Genomic DNA, 17,556 nt, shown 5'->3' on the forward strand with positions numbered 1-17,556 from the left:
CCCTCTCCGCACATCTCACGTTGTACAACTTTTACTTTTGAGACCCCAGAGAGAGAGAGAGAGGTAGGTTTGTGAGATATATTTAGCTTCGGTTTGGTAGCAGCGTGCGAGAAGGCGACAGCTTCTTGCTCGCGTGTGGGGTCCTACTTGCATCGAGGAAGGTGAGTCTGAGAAAAACAAGAGAAAGTTTTTCCGTCGCTTGAAGCCTTAAAAATTCAAGCTTTTCTCATTTCCAGCCTCTGCTTCTTGATCTGAAACCTCCGCGACTTGTTTTGACTGTGTAAGCAGTGAACTGTCTTGTGGGGTCGATGCTGTTGATTTCTTGCGTCTGCTGGTGGTGCTGAGCTTTTGGTTCTCTGATTGATCGTTGTCTTTCTTTTTCTCCTTCCGGGACGTTTGTTTCTTTCTCTTTGAGGCTGGATCTGTCCGAAATATTTGTTCTTTTGGTTGGAAATTGTGTTGGTGGATGCTAAAGTTTGAATCTTTGGACATCTTGGGTTGTTCTGTTTTGCCTCGAGAGAAGAGCAAGAATCCGCAAAAATACGATCTTGAGATTGCTGATTTGTTTCCTTGCCAAGCTGTGAGAGAATGAGGATATGGGACTTTTTCTGTCAAAATGATGCATTTTTCTTCTGTCTTCCAAATTGATTTGTTACCAAGCAAATTTGCAACACTTTCTTGATCAGATATACTCAATCGAAAAGATGCCAGATACTTTTTGAGGCTTCCCATTTGAATTAGCTTTCTGTGTTAACTGGTCCAGAAATCTTACTTGCAGATAGAGAAGAATTATTGTCAGTGAAATGGCAAACATTGATATTGAAGGTATATTGAAGGAGCTTCCGAATGATGGACGCATCCCCAAGACTAAGATTGTTTGCACTCTGGGTCCGGCTTCTCGAACGGTGCCAATGCTGGAGAAGCTTCTTAGGGCGGGGATGAATGTTGCTCGGTTCAATTTCTCTCACGGTACTCACGAGTATCATCAGGAGACCTTGAACAACCTCAGGATCGCAATGCATAACACCCAGATCCTCTGTGCCGTCATGCTTGACACCAAGGTCTGTCACCTCTGACATGATGTTTGCCTTCGGCTATTAAGTTGACTAAGCTCATGATCTTTACATGCCTGGCTGCGATATCGTCACTGCTTCGTGGTTGGGTCTGTGGTATGCTTTGGTTTTTGCCATCACTCGGTGTTGTTGATTTGACTTGGCATTCTTTAATGTTGTGTTATTTGCATGTCCAGTAATATATGGCCACGATTGTTCCCATGCGAATCTTGTTCTCCAAGTTGAGATCTATGTTTAATTTTTTCATAGCGTTTGAATAGAGAACTCCTATAGCACCATCTGTGTGGCATAATGAGACCGTTGTCATGTATCAGGCATAGCTTCGTGCATGCTTGTTGCACTCTTTTGCATACTCTGAGCCATTCTCTTCTTAGACAAAACAAGACTATCCTGTGGGAGCTAAATTAGTCTTTTTTGAAGGATTAATAATCCTTTAACATTGACTTACAGTCTACTTGGCACAAATTTTATCCAGTAAAGTGATCGTTGTTGTGGTTTTTTAAACAGTTTGGACTATGACTGAAAATATTCTACATAAAAGGTAATCCTTGGTATTATCTCTACTTCTTTAACCTTTGACCTCTCAGCTCTCTCAATCTATTAGAGATTCAGTTTTTATTGCTTTCTAGATAGTTGTCTTTGTCCTGAATGAAATTGCTATTATGGGACAGATGATTCGTCACATGAGATTAATACTCTTATAGTGAATTGGAAATGTTGAATGGCAAGATATCTCGTGATAACACTTTGCTGGGTTGGTAGTGATAAATATATCGTGATATATTCATTTCTGCTCAATATATGTTAGTGTTTTTCCTTTGTCTAACCTGTCCGTATGAGACAGCCTACAAGATATTCTGTCGTTGGAGTTGGAGTTGATGGAATCTGGTCCAAGCTCTCCTGCATGCACCAAGAGTCTTTTCTGGCTGATATAGTTGGCATATGCAAGATGAAGCTGCTTGTATTTGTTCTTGTAATTTGAACTCTGATAATATGCTGCTTGCAAATTGATCTGCTTGAGACCTCGTCCTGATCTATTGTGGACTTAATGTGTTTGATGGATGTTTGTTGACATTTTATTTTACTTTGAAAAGAAAAAAATACATCTTGTAAATTGAACTGGAAGGGCCTTCCATCTGAATCGACAATTTCTTAATTGTTGTCTTCACGTGTGTTACGAGTAATCGTAGTTTCTTCCTAATTGGGTAATCAACACTGCATGAAGATGGAGTTCAGGACCCATTGTCATGTACTGTTGAAGATTGTCTGAGTTTGTTGATGACTAGTGTGTGGCGAGATATTCTTTGCTATTTCTGCTTAATATTGAATGCATGAAGAAAGCATAATCATTATGCGTGGTACCATTTTACTGGTGTGCATATAATCTTTCTTTTTCTTAATTTTGGTGCAGAAGTCTTTGAGTATTGTGTCACCTGGAATGACTACTTTTGACTGCATTTGGTTATGTTCTGCTTATGAGCAATTGTGGTCCAGATAAGTGGGATACGAACTTCAGAATGTTGTTGGGATTTTTTTTTTTATAATAGCAAAGCAATTACATAGATCATAGACACCACATAATTCTCATTTTATACGGTTAATGATTGTGCCACTAGAGCTTGGGGGAGGGTGTTATTTTGAACTTTGAGCTGGAGAAAACATGTGATCTGTATATCTAGCTCTCTCAGCCACACTAGGGTTGTTGGAGGCATTCCTTACTATATCTAGCTCCTCTCAGTTGACATGGGAAGCATTTGCTTCTAATTGCGCTCACTTTGAAGGACTAGTTTTTTCAAGACCATGATTTCATCAAAACACTGTAAGAGAGAGGGAAAACTACAGTACCAATTACAATTCTTGGTCTTGTCTATGAAGTCATCGCTACTGATTCATGATCCTTGGCGTTCTAGGCTTTCACATTTGAGGGTCGTTTCTTGTTCTACTTCTTCCAAATCATTGCTCTTGAATCAATGCTAACCAGACATATGTTGCAGGGTCCCGAGATTCGAACAGGTTTCCTCAAGGATGGAAAGCCTATTCAACTGAAGGAAGGCCAAGAAATTACCGTGACTACTGATTATACCATCAAGGGGGATGAGAATATGATCTGTATGAGCTACAAAAAGCTGGCTGTGGACTTGAAGCCCGGAAACACCATTCTTTGTGCTGATGGAACGATTACCCTCACTGTCCTGTCTTGTGATCCGGCCTCCGGAACTGTCAGGTGCCGCTGTGAGAACACCGCTATGCTCGGAGAGAGGAAAAATGTCAACCTCCCTGGTGTTGTGGTGGATCTTCCCACATTGACTGAAAAGGACAAGGAGGACATCCTGGAATGGGGCGTTCCAAACAAGATCGACATGATCGCTCTCTCTTTTGTCCGCAAGGGTTCTGATCTCGTTAATGTTCGGAAAGTTCTTGGCCCTCATGCTAAGCATATACAGTTGATGTCAAAGGTATGTACTGGCTAAAATAGTCTCTCAAGTGAAGCTTCTAGTACTTGAGTGCAGCCTTCCATGCGTTGTTGATTGTCTCAGGTCGAGAACCAGGAAGGAGTGATCAATTTTGATGAGATCCTTCGCGAGACGGACTCATTCATGGTTGCCCGAGGTGACCTTGGGATGGAGATCCCGGTCGAGAAGATCTTTTTGGCGCAGAAGATGATGATATACAAATGCAATATCGCGGGCAAGCCTGTGGTCACTGCCACTCAGATGCTCGAGTCGATGATCAAGTCTCCCCGGCCTACCCGTGCCGAAGCAACTGACGTGGCAAACGCTGTCCTTGATGGGACGGATTGCGTCATGCTCAGTGGTGAGAGCGCTGCCGGGGCCTACCCGGAAATTGCCGTGAAGATCATGGCCCGCATATGCATCGAGGCAGAATCCTCTCTCGACTATGGGGCCATCTTCAAGGAAATGATAAAGTCGACGCCGCTTCCAATGAGCCCGTTGGAGAGTCTGGCCTCCTCAGCCGTGCGAACAGCTAACAAGGCAAAAGCGAAGCTCATCGTCGTGCTGACTCGCGGCGGGACAACAGCGAAGCTGGTAGCCAAGTACAGGCCAGCCGTTCCCATCCTGTCAGTGGTGGTCCCGGTTCTGACCACGGACTCGTTCGACTGGCTTTGCAGCGACGAGACCCCCGCGAGGCACAGCCTTATATACCGTGGGTTGGTTCCTTTGCTGGCCGAGGGATCTGCCAAGGCAACCGATGCCGAATCCACAGAGGTGATACTGGAGGCAGCTCTCAAGTCGGCTACGTCGAAAGGGTTGTGCAAGCCGGGTGATGCCGTCGTGGCGCTCCACCGTATCGGGGCCGCGTCGGTCATCAAGATCTGCATCGTGAAGTGAAGGCGGAATGCGGCGAAAGAGGTCTGAAGCGGGAAAGATCAGCAGGTGAAGTGGGTTTGCATTTTGGTCCATGTCTTTTTTGATTGTTATTTTGTTTGAAGCCTTCTCTGCTCCTGCAAATGCCCTATTTGGAAGAAAATAGGCAAGAGTTACCTAAGTGGCCATTTAGTCTGCTCTTGCTCTTACTTTAGTTCGGCCCATATCGTGGATATTCACTTTGAATGAAAATAATTTAGCTTGATGATGATCATAGTGACATTATGGTCGATTTATAGTTCGGATAATAAAACAATGATCGATGAGCCGAATCGAGTTGAGTCGATACGTCCTCTGAATTGAGAGTGTCAATTTTGATGTTTGCTGCTCGGAGCTTCTTCGCCATTGTTGTAACGTGATGCGTGATTCGGCACAGCATGTCATCTCTATTGATTCGGGCACAACGATAAGTCGGTCCACATATAGTAGAACAATGATAAATTTGAAGTTTCGAGCGCATGTCTTTTTCTAGGACAATTATAAAAAAAAAAAGTCAAATTTATTATGTTCGTGTAAATCCAATTTTAAACATTTCAATTGGGTCAATGAAGTTTTAAACATTTTCACATTTTGCTAATTCAGTTCATTTGGTTAGTTTTGGTCTGAAATCGGTAACGTGAACGGGGGGCGCTGAGGCCTGTCGGACCCTCGCTGTGGTTGGCATGGGTGTCGCATCCCTCGCCTATGGCTGGCGAGGTTGGTCGGCAACTCTTGCCAGCCCTCAGTCCCAAAAGAAAATAAAAGAAAAAATAAAATCGAAAAATTTAAAAAATTATTGAGATACCGTAAGAAATGTCTACATCAACGTTGATTATCAATTGGCGTCTATGTCAGGAGATTTTGGCAAAAATTGATCGGATAGACTCAATTGGCAAAACGTGAAAATAACCGGAAATAAATTGACACAATTAAAATATTTAAGACTGAATTTGCACAAATATAATAGGTTTATGAATTTTTTGGTAATTCCCCCCTTTTTCCCTCATTTGCATGTCATGGATCTCCATAATCTTCCATTTAAATGTATTCGTTTGCAAGTTCAAGGCTTTTTTTATTTATTTATGCATAGTTATTTACGTGAGGAAATTGAAGATATCAATATATGTTGTGTCGACTGTATCAATTTACTATCTTTGATTTCATTAATAAGATGGTAACTTTACCTTGATTTTGAATGTTTATTTCTTTGTAAAACTTATGTAGGATTTATAGCGCAATATCTTCGCCATCAAACAAGGTAGCCCAGTGTTAAAAGGATCACACTATCTTTTATAAAGTCACCATTTCGAGCTATTTCATGAGTGAACTTTTGGCAAGCTTGTGCCTTGACCCGATGGTACCTCGTGTGAAGAGATTTTTTGACTTTCGGCATAGTAATGGGTTTGTACACTTATCACGGATGAATTAAATCTTAAATATCTTTGCAATGAAAGAAGGGATCATATTATACAAGATCCTTTAAAGGGGAAAGAATGAGATACTCCATATATTCACTAATTTGGAAGAAAAAGAAGGAAATTTAAGATTCTCGAACATGTGACGGACCGATTGATTTGGGCAAATGGAGATTTCGAATACACAAAAGGTTTTCACGGCGAGCAAAAGAACTTTTCTTTTCGATGCGAGGGGTTCGATTGTAAAAACTTTGTATATATGGATGGTGTTGCAAATAAGTTGGTATGTTGGGGGGCCTCATTTGCAATTAATCCCAAGAATTGCAGGTACAATTTTCCGTCTTGCATGTCATGACTCGTGATAGAGGACTTTAGAGGTCCCTTCAACTTTTAGTGGTAGGCGACCGCCATTCTCCATCGATCCGGGCATATTCGTTTTTTCGACTATTTATTCCGTGCACGGATAGTGAATCGAATAATACTTATGTCGGCAAAACAAGCGAATTTTTCTTAATATTTGCGCGTAAGAAAATTAATTTTATCGACGGTAAACGTAATGAAAATAAGATAATTTTCGAAATGAAATAGTACAATGTTCAATAGTCAAGCGCACCAAAATGTGGACTGGACTCTTTGGGACTCCTCACGTGTCTTGGACTTTTATATGCATGCAGAAGCAGATGCTGTGGACCAAAGTTTGCTTCAATTTGTTTAAGTGTTTGATCATTATAGAAAATGCCAAAAGATTGAGGACCACTTTTCAATGATTAATTCAAAGCATCTTTTTTTATTTTTATTTTTAATTTTCGGGACATAAAAGTGTGCGTGGGACAATCTCGAGTCGAGTTTTTTATTTTTTTTATTTTTTAATTTCTTGATATTTATTTGTAGGACACGTGGGAGCAACCCATCTCTTTCACGAGTGGTAAAGAGAAGCACGTTCGTGTTGTGGTCTTTTGTTCAAATTCAAAATGGGTACTGCTTTGTGTTGAAGGGTCAAATTATTTTTTGATTCTTTTCTTATGGGTCCGAGCTATTCTATTATCCAATCGATTGGCTTGATCCAAGGTCTCTCTATTAATTTCTGGCGAAAAAATAAACAGCGTCATTTTTCACAATTGGTATGTTTAGGGAGCGGGACTCCCTATCTCTACATCTGCCTACTCATTCATGCTTCTATGTGTGCAATTTTATTTAATTAGCTAGTAAATCATTGTGCTACACATTTGAGATCTTTGAGGATCAACCCCACAAGTTCATGGGCAATTTAATGATAAAGCGTCACTTCACTTTGGTGATCAATTCTTCTTCTTTTTTTTGGTGGTCAAAGTACTTTGGTGGTCACTTTGACTCACATCAACCTCTTTGGGCTTTTGTGGTCCTCCGTGAAAAAGGCACTATCATCATTCAACAAGCTTTGGAGTTATCTAATATGGTTGTGTGCTTCTTTTCCTTCTTTTTTTTTTTTTTTATCCATTAGCCACAGAAAAATTATCCAATCTATCGTACGGATGTCAATTTCTAATTTTGCCAATTTGATCTTTAATCTTTGCGCGAAATTTCAGTATAGTCATTCCGACCAATTTCCGTCAAAATAATTGGACAATTTCCTTTGGTGACCGCCATAGCTTTGAAGTAGAAGGCTTTTTGTGTTGGGAATACGAGAGAGAGAGAGAGATCTACTCAAGATTTCAACTTTTTGGTCTTCTCCTCAGTATTGTCATCACTCACTCATGCATCCAAATGTTCAAGGAGGAAAAAAAGGAAAGAATTTTCAGAAAGACGCCTGTTTTTTTAGGGACATCTCTTATAAATGATATGGATAATGATTACTAAATGCAGGGTACAGAGGGGATGATATAGTATCGCTATTCATCAATGACCAAACTTTAATTCCCAAAAATATAAAAAAGGCAAGATGGGATTATGCCGTATACACGATCTCTTATCCACTTTCCATCTTCACTCATCCTTCCTTATGCCTATTATCTTAAAAAAAAATTGAATTCAATTTTTCAAATTTCAAACTGAATTTCCTCAATGCTTTCCCTAGAAAACTAGGACTCTTTAATGTTCCACGTTAGTGTCTGCTTCTATATATGGTTGGACGTTATCATCTCACAATCATATATATTCAAATTGCACGTGGAAGGAAAATAAGCTTTTTCTCGCGTCGTGCACGCCATGTCGATTTGATTTGACCCGAGTCTGTCCTACAAAAGCAAAGCTCTTTTATTTCAACGGATAAAATAGAATTTCGGACATTAGCTTGATCTTTCTATTTACTCGGAATTATATTGGAATAGTAGTCATTAAGGGAAAAAGACATAAATTGTCCATAAATTATAGCCTAATGTGCACTGCAGTCCCTGAACTTTTAATTGGTACAGTGTGGTCTATGAACTTTAGCTCAATATGCAATTTCGCCCTTGAACGTTCAATTTGTTCAATGCAATTTTCGAACTTTTGACACATGTCCAATCCCAGTCCCCAAACCATATGGAAAATGTTTAACGTTGTCCCCAAACTTAAATTCACGAAAGGGTAAGACCGAGCATTTTCGTATAGTCCGAGGACTAACTTGAACGCGTACCTAGAAGTTTATGGACCACATTGAAATAAATGGGACGACGTTGCACATTAAACTGAAGCTTAAGTCTGCATTACATATCGAATCAAAGTTTAGGTGACCGTTTGCATCGCTCCGGTGGATCCGAACAATTAAGGAAAGTGTGTCGAATTCAATGCAAGTACAATGATGTCCCTCGTGGATCACGTCTTGCGGGCTTATCCGTTTCGGAGTAACCCGCAATATCATGCTTGCAGATCGCGCAGAGCAGAGCAGAGCAATCCTCGTCGGTGTTATTTCCGTAAATTGTCTACCCCTCTCAGCGAGAGAGATTGCAGCCTATAAATAGTCGACGCTAGTCCTTATCACGTTTCAACGCTGGTTCCCTTATCCCCTGTTTCGAAGGGAACAGAATTATACTCCTGCAGAAACAGAGAGAGAGAGAGAGAAACAGAGGATCGTGGTGGTGGTACTGCTGGTGGTGACGACGATGGCGAGGGGGAAGTGGAGCGATGTCCTGCTTCTGGCGGTGCTGTTCGCGTGCCTGTGGCGGCCGCTGGCGGCCGGCGGAGCTCCGGGAGGCGGGTCGAAGGCGAGGGTGCACTTGAGGTCGTCCAAGTACGTGCACTACCAGCAAGAGTACCGCAGGAACCTCCTCGCCAATGGCCTCGGCCTCACTCCTCCCATGGGGTACTCTCTCTCTCTCGCTCTCGTGAGGATGATCGATTCCGCGATCTGCTTTACGACGTAATCTTTGTGTTGAATGTCTGTTCCCGAGATATTTTGGGTGAATCGGTGCGAGTGCGATTGGGACTGTGCAGAGTGTCTGCTCTGTTTGTCCTTTTGTGGGGGTGTCATTCACATTATTTGATGATCGATGCTGTGATGGCCGACCGCACCACTCAGCTTTACTCTCCGTGATCCTCGAGCTGTCATCAAATTGTCTGCTTCTCGATCTATGATTGTAAACATTATCCCGTTCTTCGTCGGAAACGGTGAATCCCCCTGCTCATCTGCCTCGGCAAAAGGACATTTGTATACTCCATCCCGGAACGGATCTTCGCGTCGTAACACAAGAACAGCTCGCTAGATATATTGACATATGCTTGATATTCTTGAGTTTTAATATTTTCAAATTTATCATTTTAAACTTTGTTGGAAAAAAGTTGATGGGTATTTTTGCTTAAAAAAGTCATTTTTTTTTTTGGGTGAACGCTTGTTCATTTCGGAACATTGCTAAGTGCGCTGCGGCAGATCGGATTCGAACGACGTCGGATGGAGCATATTTATCCTTTTGTCCTTTTTCAATTATGTGTGCTTCTTTTTTTTTTAAAATTATCTTTCTTGTAATATTTTCCTGTTTCTTTCCCTCAGATGATAAACACATTCTCATGATGTTTTCGTTTCTCGTGTATGCAGGTGGAACAGTTGGAATCACTTCTCGTGTACGGTTAATGAAACGATCATCAGAGAGACTGGTTCGTGTTAAACATTAGTTTCTGCTAAAGATGGCTCATCTCTTTTCTTATGGGTTCATGATCAAACTGTGTAAATTACTTCCCATGCTTGTTGAGTTCTTCAGCAATGGCTCTTCTCTATCATGCGGACTTCAAATTATATTTCTCGATACAGTTGGAAACTAGTCTTCTTCTTCATAACGATATCGATTAGCTCGCAATAGTATAAACCATTGTTTTTTTCCGTTTTTACACGCAAGTGACTAATGTATACTATTATTACTTTACTTCTTTTAGTTTTTCCAGCCTATGTTGCTTGGGCATGAATAAGTAGTCCACAGTTCGGATTCTGAAAACTAAATTAATGTATTATGAGGTTAAAACGCTATTAAGGATGAACATAGCTTCTTGAGCTTAAGCATTTTGACATATCCGGGTTTGTTTTTCCAGCTGATGCTCTGGTTTCTACTGGTCTTTCAAAGCTGGGCTATGAGTATGTCAACATAGGTATGCTCCAAGAACTTACTTCCTCTATGTTTTCTAATGGCCCGTTCATTGTCAATTGCTCTATGGCCCTAATTGGTTTTTCTTTTCAGATGATTGCTGGGCTGAGATAGCACGTGATTACGATGTAAATCTTTTTTTATCCTTTTAGGGCTTTGAACACTGTAATCAGGAATGTTTCAGAACTTGCATTCTAATTGTGCTCGACTCCATGACATAACAATGGCAGGGCAATTTAGTAGCCAAGAATACAACGTTTCCGTCTGGCGTCAAAGCTCTTGCCGACTATGTTCACAGCAAGGGTTTGAAGCTAGGAATTTATTCGGATGCCGGGTACGACACCCTGCCGTGATTGCTACGGGAATTACTGATATATTTGATCGTCAATCGATTGTTCTATTGATACTTAAGTTGACGGATTTGTTTCCTCGATTCAGCTATTTTACCTGTAGCAAGACCATGCCTGGATCACTTGGTCGTGAGGAGCAAGATGCCAAAACGTTTGCAGCTTGGGTTTGTCTCCTTGCCTACCTAAGCATTCTTTATTTTAACTTCAATTAAGATGTTGTAGATGCAATTTTTGACAGGAGTTATCCTTTCGATCACAAAACATAATGAAGGATTTGCATGATTTCTCCAGGGAATTGATTATTTGAAGTATGATAACTGCAACAACGGTGGCACGAAGCCAACGGTCAGGTAACAGATAGACTAAGAGTAGTATTATTCTTAATATTCTCAAAGAAAGTTATATTTGAGTGCTGATTTAATTGTGTTTGATCAAGTTAAATTTGAGTGCTGATTCAATTGTGTTTGATCATGTAGATACCCTGTAATGACCCGAGCTCTGATGAAGGCCGGCCGCCCTATTTTCTTCTCAGTTTGCGAATGGTAAACTACTTGGAAGTGAGCTGTATCATTTTTGTTCTTGTTCGCATTTTTACTTCATTACTTAATTTTTCGGCTATTAGGGGGGATTTGCACCCAGCTCTATGGGGCGCCAAGATAGGGAACAGCTGGAGAACAACACAGGATATTTCTGATACGTGGGACAGGTTTTTGCTTTCAACTCGCTAGTGTTTTTTTGCTGTTTTTTCGTATGATTACTGTAAAGAAGTTTACCCGTGGATATTAAAGTCTCAGCGTAACATCCTCTGTTTGGCTTCTGTCCTCCAACGTGTGCATTCAGGATTTAATAAATTATCTTGGAATTCAATCTCATTTACAGAGGATGATTAATCCTTTGCTGTCCTTGCAGTATGGTGAGTAGAGCTGACTTGAATGAACCCTACGCGGAGCTTGCCAGGCCCGGTGGCTGGAATGGTAGTACCCTAAAAATCATAATCGACAAGAACACCTAGAGGCTGATACCGATGTTTCGTGTTAGATTCCGAATCTTCGATCTCTTACAAATTTGTCAATTTGCAGATCCTGACATGCTTGAAATTGGGAACGGAGGAATGACAATGAACGAGTACGTAGTTCACTTCAGTATATGGGCTATATCCAAGGTATCGCGGGTAGTTGTAGTTACCGAATGACTGGTATATATAACACTGGGTCATCTTTTGATTAGTTAGAATGCAATGTAGGCACCTCTTCTTCTTGGTTGCGATATCCGCAATATGACCAAGGATACTATGGAAATAATTTCCAACAAGGAGGTCATTGCAGTGAACCAAGGTCAAAACATTTCCCTGCCCTCAGTTGATGGAATAGTCTAAAACTAATGACTTCTTATTATTGAATTCAATTTGGTCATCTCTGGTAGATCCGCTCGGAATCCAAGCCAAGAAGGTTCGGAGTGAAGGTGACCAAGAGGTATAATTTGCAGTACACAGACATGTTTTTCTGGAGTCTGTAGTATATGCGATTTTGCTTGTATAGAGCTCAGCATTTACTGAGAAAATGCTCCCAATCTCTTTCCTCAAGGTTTGGGCCGGGCCTCTCACTGGTTATCGGCACGCCGTGCTTCTGTTAAACCGAGGCACATATCGTTATACTGTGATAGCCCACTGGGACGACATTGGACTTCCGCTCAACACTGTTGTCGAAGCCAGAGATATCTGGGAGGTATCAATTTAGAAGATCTATGCTGTTTTATGTTGCTAACGTTGTTCTTTCTCCCTCTTTCATTTTTCCAATGAATTTCCTACTTGCGGTTATGACATTGGCCTTATCAAGCGCATACCTTCGATTTCTCTCCTTAACATGTGGCCGTCTTTCTCCTATTGCAGCACAAGACGTTGGAGAAAACATTTGTTCAGAACATCACGGCAACCATTGACGGTCACTCTTGCAAGATGTACATTCTGAAGCCGGTTTCCTAGAGCACTTCAAATTTCTGGTGGCCATGCCCTTTCCAGCTGAACTGATTCTTTTGGGATCTCTTTGGATTTTCTTTCTTTTGCAGTTTTGGTCATCTGATATCACTCTCTCAATTCTCTTAGATCAAACTAATAAGAGAGGGTAAGGTATTAGGGTCTACCCTGTGAATCGCTTGTGCCAGACTCTGGACAAAAACGAGCTTATTCACTTTAACCTGTTTGTGCGTTGCCAGGCTAAGATCTTTTCCATTTGGGTTCTGTCCTCGTTAAAACTTGGTGCCGACGTCGTTAAAGTCCACTTGATATTCGGGTAAAAATAATACGTCTCGGATTGTACTTCGGGACATTAGCATTAGGACTTGGGAAATTCGAGAACTCAATTTCTTCGATGGAAGAGGGTCGAACACTGCATTTGATTAAGAAGTGATCCATTGCATCCGAAACATCTGACTCATGTAAGAAGAGCAAAAGGCAAGAAGCATGGCTCTACAATTTTACCATATATTAAGCAGTTGAGCCCGAAATAGTACATGATCCTCTACCGGATTGCATACACTATAAGTAGCACTTTTATCTGTTAAACTTTCCAAAGGGCAAATATAAATTATATACCACACTGTTAAGAGCTCTCTTTCCATTAGTATCCTGAGTCCAAGTACTGTCTGCCTCTTCTCATCCTTTTATTGCCTAAGCAAACCTTGAAAGAGTAAAAGGCTATAATAACTGGTGGACTCGCTCGCTCGAGCTCGCACACCCCCTTGGTATGGCGGGATTTATCAGGATGTGGCAATGCACTTGGGCTCCCGAAGAAATAGAGTGCTCCTAGGCTTGTTGCAGCTCTTCAACAAAGGGTCCAAGTAATAAGCCTCATTCCCTTTCACAAGCACCGCTTCCCGTGGCTCATTCAGCATCGAGTTCTTATTCTTCTGTAACAGAAACTGCAGTTCTGGGCTACTGATGGCAGCGCTCGTGGGCTTGGAACGCCAAAAGTACTCGTACGCATTGAAGGAAGCCACCGCTGGCGCCGATTGGGGCGACAGCGATTGCGTCGATAGCATCCTAGCCATTGGAGCCCGCAAGGGGAGTGATTCCTCAAGTGGGAGTGCCTCATCTTCCTCCTCATCGTAGTTCGCCACTTTGTTAGGTGGACCGATGGGCTTGTTCATCAGGAGTGCAAGCTTATGGACATTTATCACTCCACTTGACATATTGGGTGTTTGGTCCATGACAAACTCCATCTCCCTAGCGCCACGACCGTTACCAACTCTTGCAAAGTCAAGTTCGTCTGCCTCCCCTTGCTTCTCCTTCTCTTCATCCTCCTCTTCACTTTCTTCCTCTTCTCCGTCGCTATTTCCATCGAAACTCTCAACATCTTCATCCGACTCCATCAATATGTTCTCAGTCTCTTCATCATCTACTTCCTCTCCATCATAGATTTCTTCACCAGAGGAAACACTGTTCACAAATGTAAGAATGAGTCTGCCATCTTCGCGTTGGGCTTGAAATTTTTTCTCGGACGAAATGGAGACAGCTTCGAGCACTAGCCGTCCATTGTCACGGCGAGAGTGCACCGAGAGGGACGCCCCATCTTGTCGAGACAGGGAAGGTAGAGGGGGAGGGAAAGATCGAGGTCGGATCTTCCTACTAGCGGTGTAACTGTACTTGACTACACCGAAGTCTTCCATGTCAAAACCCTGTGATGGCATCACCTCTTGTTGAAGTGGCTCGTGCTCTTCTGCCTTTCCATCTTCCATGTCTCCGACTTCTGATGGCGGGTACGAGGAGAACCCATCGGAGCCAGTCTCGGATCCAAGGCTCTCGGTGCAAATCTGGAGGCTCTGCTCGTTCAAAGAGCTCGTGGATCTCTTCACCAGAGGGTGAACATAAGGCGGGGGGAGGGACTTCGAATCCTCAGGCTTGTGAGACAGAATTAAGCCCCAAGTGCACTTCTCGCCTTCCTGTTTCTTCGCTTCCTGGATGGAGTTCCAAATGTCAAGCTGGCCTCTCCCTTCACCATCCTTCTGCGTATCGTCGTCTTCTTCTTTTGAGGAAGAAGATGAATCGGCGATCGAGGCCAGAAGCTCTGCAGAGGAGGCAATCTTCTTTATTGGAGAGAAACCATTTTGGGCAAGCCACTTCTTGGACGACATATCAGCAGAGAGCGTCCTGCGAAGGGAAGCATTCTTGGGTCTCTCGCAGTCTGACCCGAGAATAAAGACAATTCCCTGCTTCTCGGCAGCTCTGACCTCATCGTCGATTCTGAAGGCGGGAGGCAGAGGTATGCTCTTGCTAAGAGAAGGTGACATCTCTTGGATATAAGATAAGAGGAAGATTTATCTGCGCAAACAATGAATGAATGAATGAATGAGAAGAACAGTTCAACAACAATAACATCAAGAAGCCAATGGATAATAATCAATCATGCCATCACTGGTCAGTTAGGGATTGCTACTTTTATGTTCAAGTCCAAAATTTCATCCACAAAAGTTGGTTCAGCGCCGATCCAGGCCCGTGCAGATACATGAGAAGTGGGTGCAGTACAAGGGTAGACAGTTTGTGCACACTCAAACTGCTATACTATTTCCTTTTGCTAGAATATTCTTTATAACAACGAGAAAAACCACCCAAGGTAGGTAGAATCTCATGTCAATATCCCCATCGGCTCACGGACCGTGTAAGACGCAATTTCCAAGATATGAGGACAAACAAGTGCAGTTATCATTGTTTTACGTCTCGTATTATCCCCGTCTTTTCTGACCAAAGATAACCAAAGACATGACTCTGTGTTGGCCAAACAATGTTGCAAGCAAGAACAGAACAGAGGTTTTACCGAGCTCGACACGCACGACTCGGAAAATCTCGATTAACAAAACTTAAAAAATCGGTATAATTCGCGTACAATCTCCAGAAAAAGTTCAAAGAAAGATATGTTCAATCGCGTATGCGTTCCAAATTCATCAGAGATCCATCACAAAATAGACAGCAAACATCTCTGTGTTTTTTTCTCTGCACCAGCATGACGGGCAGCACTGCTAAATAAATTTGTTCATCTTTTTTTTAAACTTTTTATGGCAACTCAAATTGGGGAATGCTTGATTAGCCAAGTAAATTAATCAGAATGGTGGTGGGCCAGGAGGGACATTAAGACCGTCAACATGTCTAAATACAACCTCTCTTCAGTTCACTTAAAAATGATAACTTTATAATCTGATTCAATCAAAGAAAAGGAAATGAACAGAGGTGGCACTGGCGCCAAGTGAGGGGGACTCACCGGTTCCCGCGCAGACTCAGCGAGCGAGCTCGAACTCCTTGCCACGCAGAGACTCTTGGAAATCTCCCTCTTGCCCACCTTCTGAATTCAAGCGAACCCGGGTCAGCTCCAAACTTCTTCTTTAGCAGAAATTATACCAGAAACGGAAGATAAAAGAGCAATTAAAGCAGTGATGATGTACCTCTTGACCAACCCTTTCAGGTCACTCGAAGAAGCAGGTGGCTTCTCTCCCTGCTGAAGAAGATGAAGAAGAAGAAGAAGAGGAGGTGGCAACAACAGCAACCCACAGAGGCCTGCGAGATAGGCCACTGGGTGCTTGTTGCACGGCCCGCCGATCGGAGAACTGCTCAAAGATTTGATCTTTTCTTTAACGTTCTTCCCTCTGTGGCGATAAAGGGTGGAGTCTATAACTCGAGTGTTCGAGTGGTGGTGGGTTGGCAGTGATGAGGGGTATTTGTAGGTGCCAAAAAAGCCTTCGGAACCGGCTCCGGCGGGCCACCACCCCCCTTACGCCACCATAGAAGAAAAGAAAAAGAAAAGAATACCGCGTCCCCGTTACTATCGTTCACGCCACATGACAGGTCGATACATGATATCGCCCGTCTAATTCATATTGGGACGTGGTTCATACTCCTCGTCGATGGAAAAGCATAAGAGAGTCCGGGGGATGCCTCGCAAGGGGCAGCGCACCGTGATGCCAATGGGTATTTATAATTTGAGCTCGTATTTTATTGGTAATTTGAGCTTGAATCCATAAATAGCTATTGAGTATATATAATTCATTTTTCTTGTAATCGAAAGTTGTAACAGAAAAGTGGATAGTGCTAATTAGAGTGGGATTCCTTGCTAGATAGTTCAAGGGTGAATCAGGATAAACCTCGTGTCCTGATTTTTGTTTCTCGCCATTACTGTCTATTTCGTTGTGTTTGTACGCCTAATCCTAACTATTCAATCATATGTTTCGCCTCATTAATAAGATCACGTTAGACCATTTTACCACAGGCTTTTGATACCAACTTAGAGCAACGGGTGCACGACTGTTTACTTCAAAGTTTAAGCTGTTAGAATGCGACGACGAGTACGTTTTATATCTCAAACGAATGAGTGTCTTCTGTTCTATTTACTAAATGTTTGTAATTGATGTACCTAATTAGCAATTGTGTAGAACCACGGATACCCTCTATTCAGCTTGAATTTTCGGTTCATTTATTATTAATTCTCAAATTTAATACGATAAATATTTGTCCCTTCTAAGTCAACAGCTTTGCCAACCAAGGGGAATGTTTGGAAAATGAGAGAGTGAGAGGAATGGAAGTTTGAGTGGGAAGTTGAAAATATTTTGAAATTTTTGTAAAAGGAAGTGTAGGGATATATAACTTTTTTTTGGCAATCTTCAATTTTTTTTTTCTTTGCCTCTAATCATCCAAACAGAACATCATTAGAGTTTTGAGGAAATTAAAAGGAAGTTTAGTAGCTCATGGTATAATTTGGGTACTTTAGTAGCAAGTTGCATGCATGCGTGCATAAGAACCAAAAGGGCTCAAAAAAGGTAGGGAGGGATTGAGATTGAGCTTG

The 17,556-nt window shown here is 42.0% G+C and overlaps 3 protein-coding genes and 1 long non-coding RNA gene across 7 annotated transcripts; 2 read left to right on the top strand and 2 right to left on the bottom strand.

The window, feature by feature from the left end:
- Window positions 1–346: 346 nt before the first annotated feature.
- On the bottom strand, window positions 347–1,461 carry LOC130138569 (uncharacterized). Its single transcript, XR_008816935.1, has 3 exons — window positions 1,350–1,461; window positions 773–1,147; window positions 347–547 (listed from the first exon to the last, which is right to left on the bottom strand). It is a non-coding gene; the product is annotated as an uncharacterized LOC130138569 (long non-coding RNA).
- LOC115680053 (pyruvate kinase, cytosolic isozyme) lies at window positions 804–4,667 on the top strand. The gene is made up of 3 exons (XM_030603893.2): window positions 804–1,061; window positions 3,068–3,529; window positions 3,611–4,667. The coding sequence occupies exons 1-3, from the start codon at window positions 804–806 to the stop codon at window positions 4,421–4,423; spliced, it is 1,533 nt and encodes a 510-aa protein (XP_030459753.1). The 3' UTR covers window positions 4,424–4,667.
- A 3,896-nt stretch (window positions 4,668–8,563) lies between these two features.
- LOC115680472 (alpha-galactosidase 1-like) lies at window positions 8,564–12,948 on the top strand. The gene is made up of 15 exons (XM_030604313.2): window positions 8,564–9,112; window positions 9,842–9,900; window positions 10,330–10,386; window positions 10,476–10,510; window positions 10,613–10,716; window positions 10,821–10,896; window positions 11,024–11,082; window positions 11,209–11,274; window positions 11,355–11,438; window positions 11,642–11,706; window positions 11,812–11,894; window positions 11,976–12,066; window positions 12,155–12,204; window positions 12,316–12,456; window positions 12,621–12,948. Exons 1-15 carry the CDS (start codon window positions 8,913–8,915, stop codon window positions 12,711–12,713), a joined length of 1,263 nt encoding a protein of 420 aa, XP_030460173.1. The 5' UTR covers window positions 8,564–8,912; the 3' UTR covers window positions 12,714–12,948.
- Window positions 12,949–13,173: 225 nt separating this feature from the next.
- On the bottom strand, window positions 13,174–16,417 carry LOC115680259 (protein FAF-like, chloroplastic). 4 transcript variants are annotated; one of them, XM_030604215.2, is made up of 3 exons: window positions 16,163–16,417; window positions 15,982–16,059; window positions 13,174–15,047 (listed from the first exon to the last, which is right to left on the bottom strand). In XM_030604215.2, exon 3 carries the CDS (start codon window positions 15,014–15,016, stop codon window positions 13,487–13,489), a length of 1,530 nt encoding a protein of 509 aa, XP_030460075.1. In that variant the 5' UTR covers window positions 15,017–15,047; window positions 15,982–16,059; window positions 16,163–16,417; the 3' UTR covers window positions 13,174–13,486. The 4 variants fall into 4 exon arrangements, with proteins under 4 accessions (XP_030460075.1, XP_056168899.1, XP_030460015.1 ...); XM_056312924.1 differs by having other exon boundaries at window positions 15,978–16,059; XM_030604155.2 differs by having other exon boundaries at window positions 15,982–16,062.
- Window positions 16,418–17,556: the final 1,139 nt, after the last annotated feature.

Source organism: Syzygium oleosum, unplaced genomic scaffold (assembly GCF_021117445.2).
Source record: "Syzygium oleosum isolate NSW1041296 unplaced genomic scaffold, Sole_v2.1 Sole_v2.07, whole genome shotgun sequence".
NCBI lineage: Eukaryota > Viridiplantae > Streptophyta > Magnoliopsida > Myrtales > Myrtaceae > Syzygium > Syzygium oleosum.

Bases quoted from the DNA above. Each gene is read 5' to 3' on its own strand.
- LOC115680472 (XM_030604313.2), top strand. From the start codon at position 8,913: ATGGCGAGGGGGAAGTGGAGCGATGTCCTGCTTCTGGCGGTGCTGTTC. The intron at 11,083-11,208 runs GTAACAGATAGA...TTGATCATGTAG, and splicing joins GGCACGAAGCCAACGGTCAG to ATACCCTGTAATGACCCGAG. The intron at 12,205-12,315 runs GTATAATTTGCA...TCTTTCCTCAAG, and splicing joins GGAGTGAAGGTGACCAAGAG to GTTTGGGCCGGGCCTCTCAC.
- LOC115680053 (XM_030603893.2), top strand. From the start codon at position 804: ATGGCAAACATTGATATTGAAGGTATATTGAAGGAGCTTCCGAATGAT. The intron at 1,062-3,067 runs GTCTGTCACCTC...CATATGTTGCAG, and splicing joins CCGTCATGCTTGACACCAAG to GGTCCCGAGATTCGAACAGG. The intron at 3,530-3,610 runs GTATGTACTGGC...TGATTGTCTCAG, and splicing joins ATATACAGTTGATGTCAAAG to GTCGAGAACCAGGAAGGAGT.
- LOC115680259 (XM_030604215.2), bottom strand. From the start codon at position 15,016: ATGTCACCTTCTCTTAGCAAGAGCATACCTCTGCCTCCCGCCTTCAGA.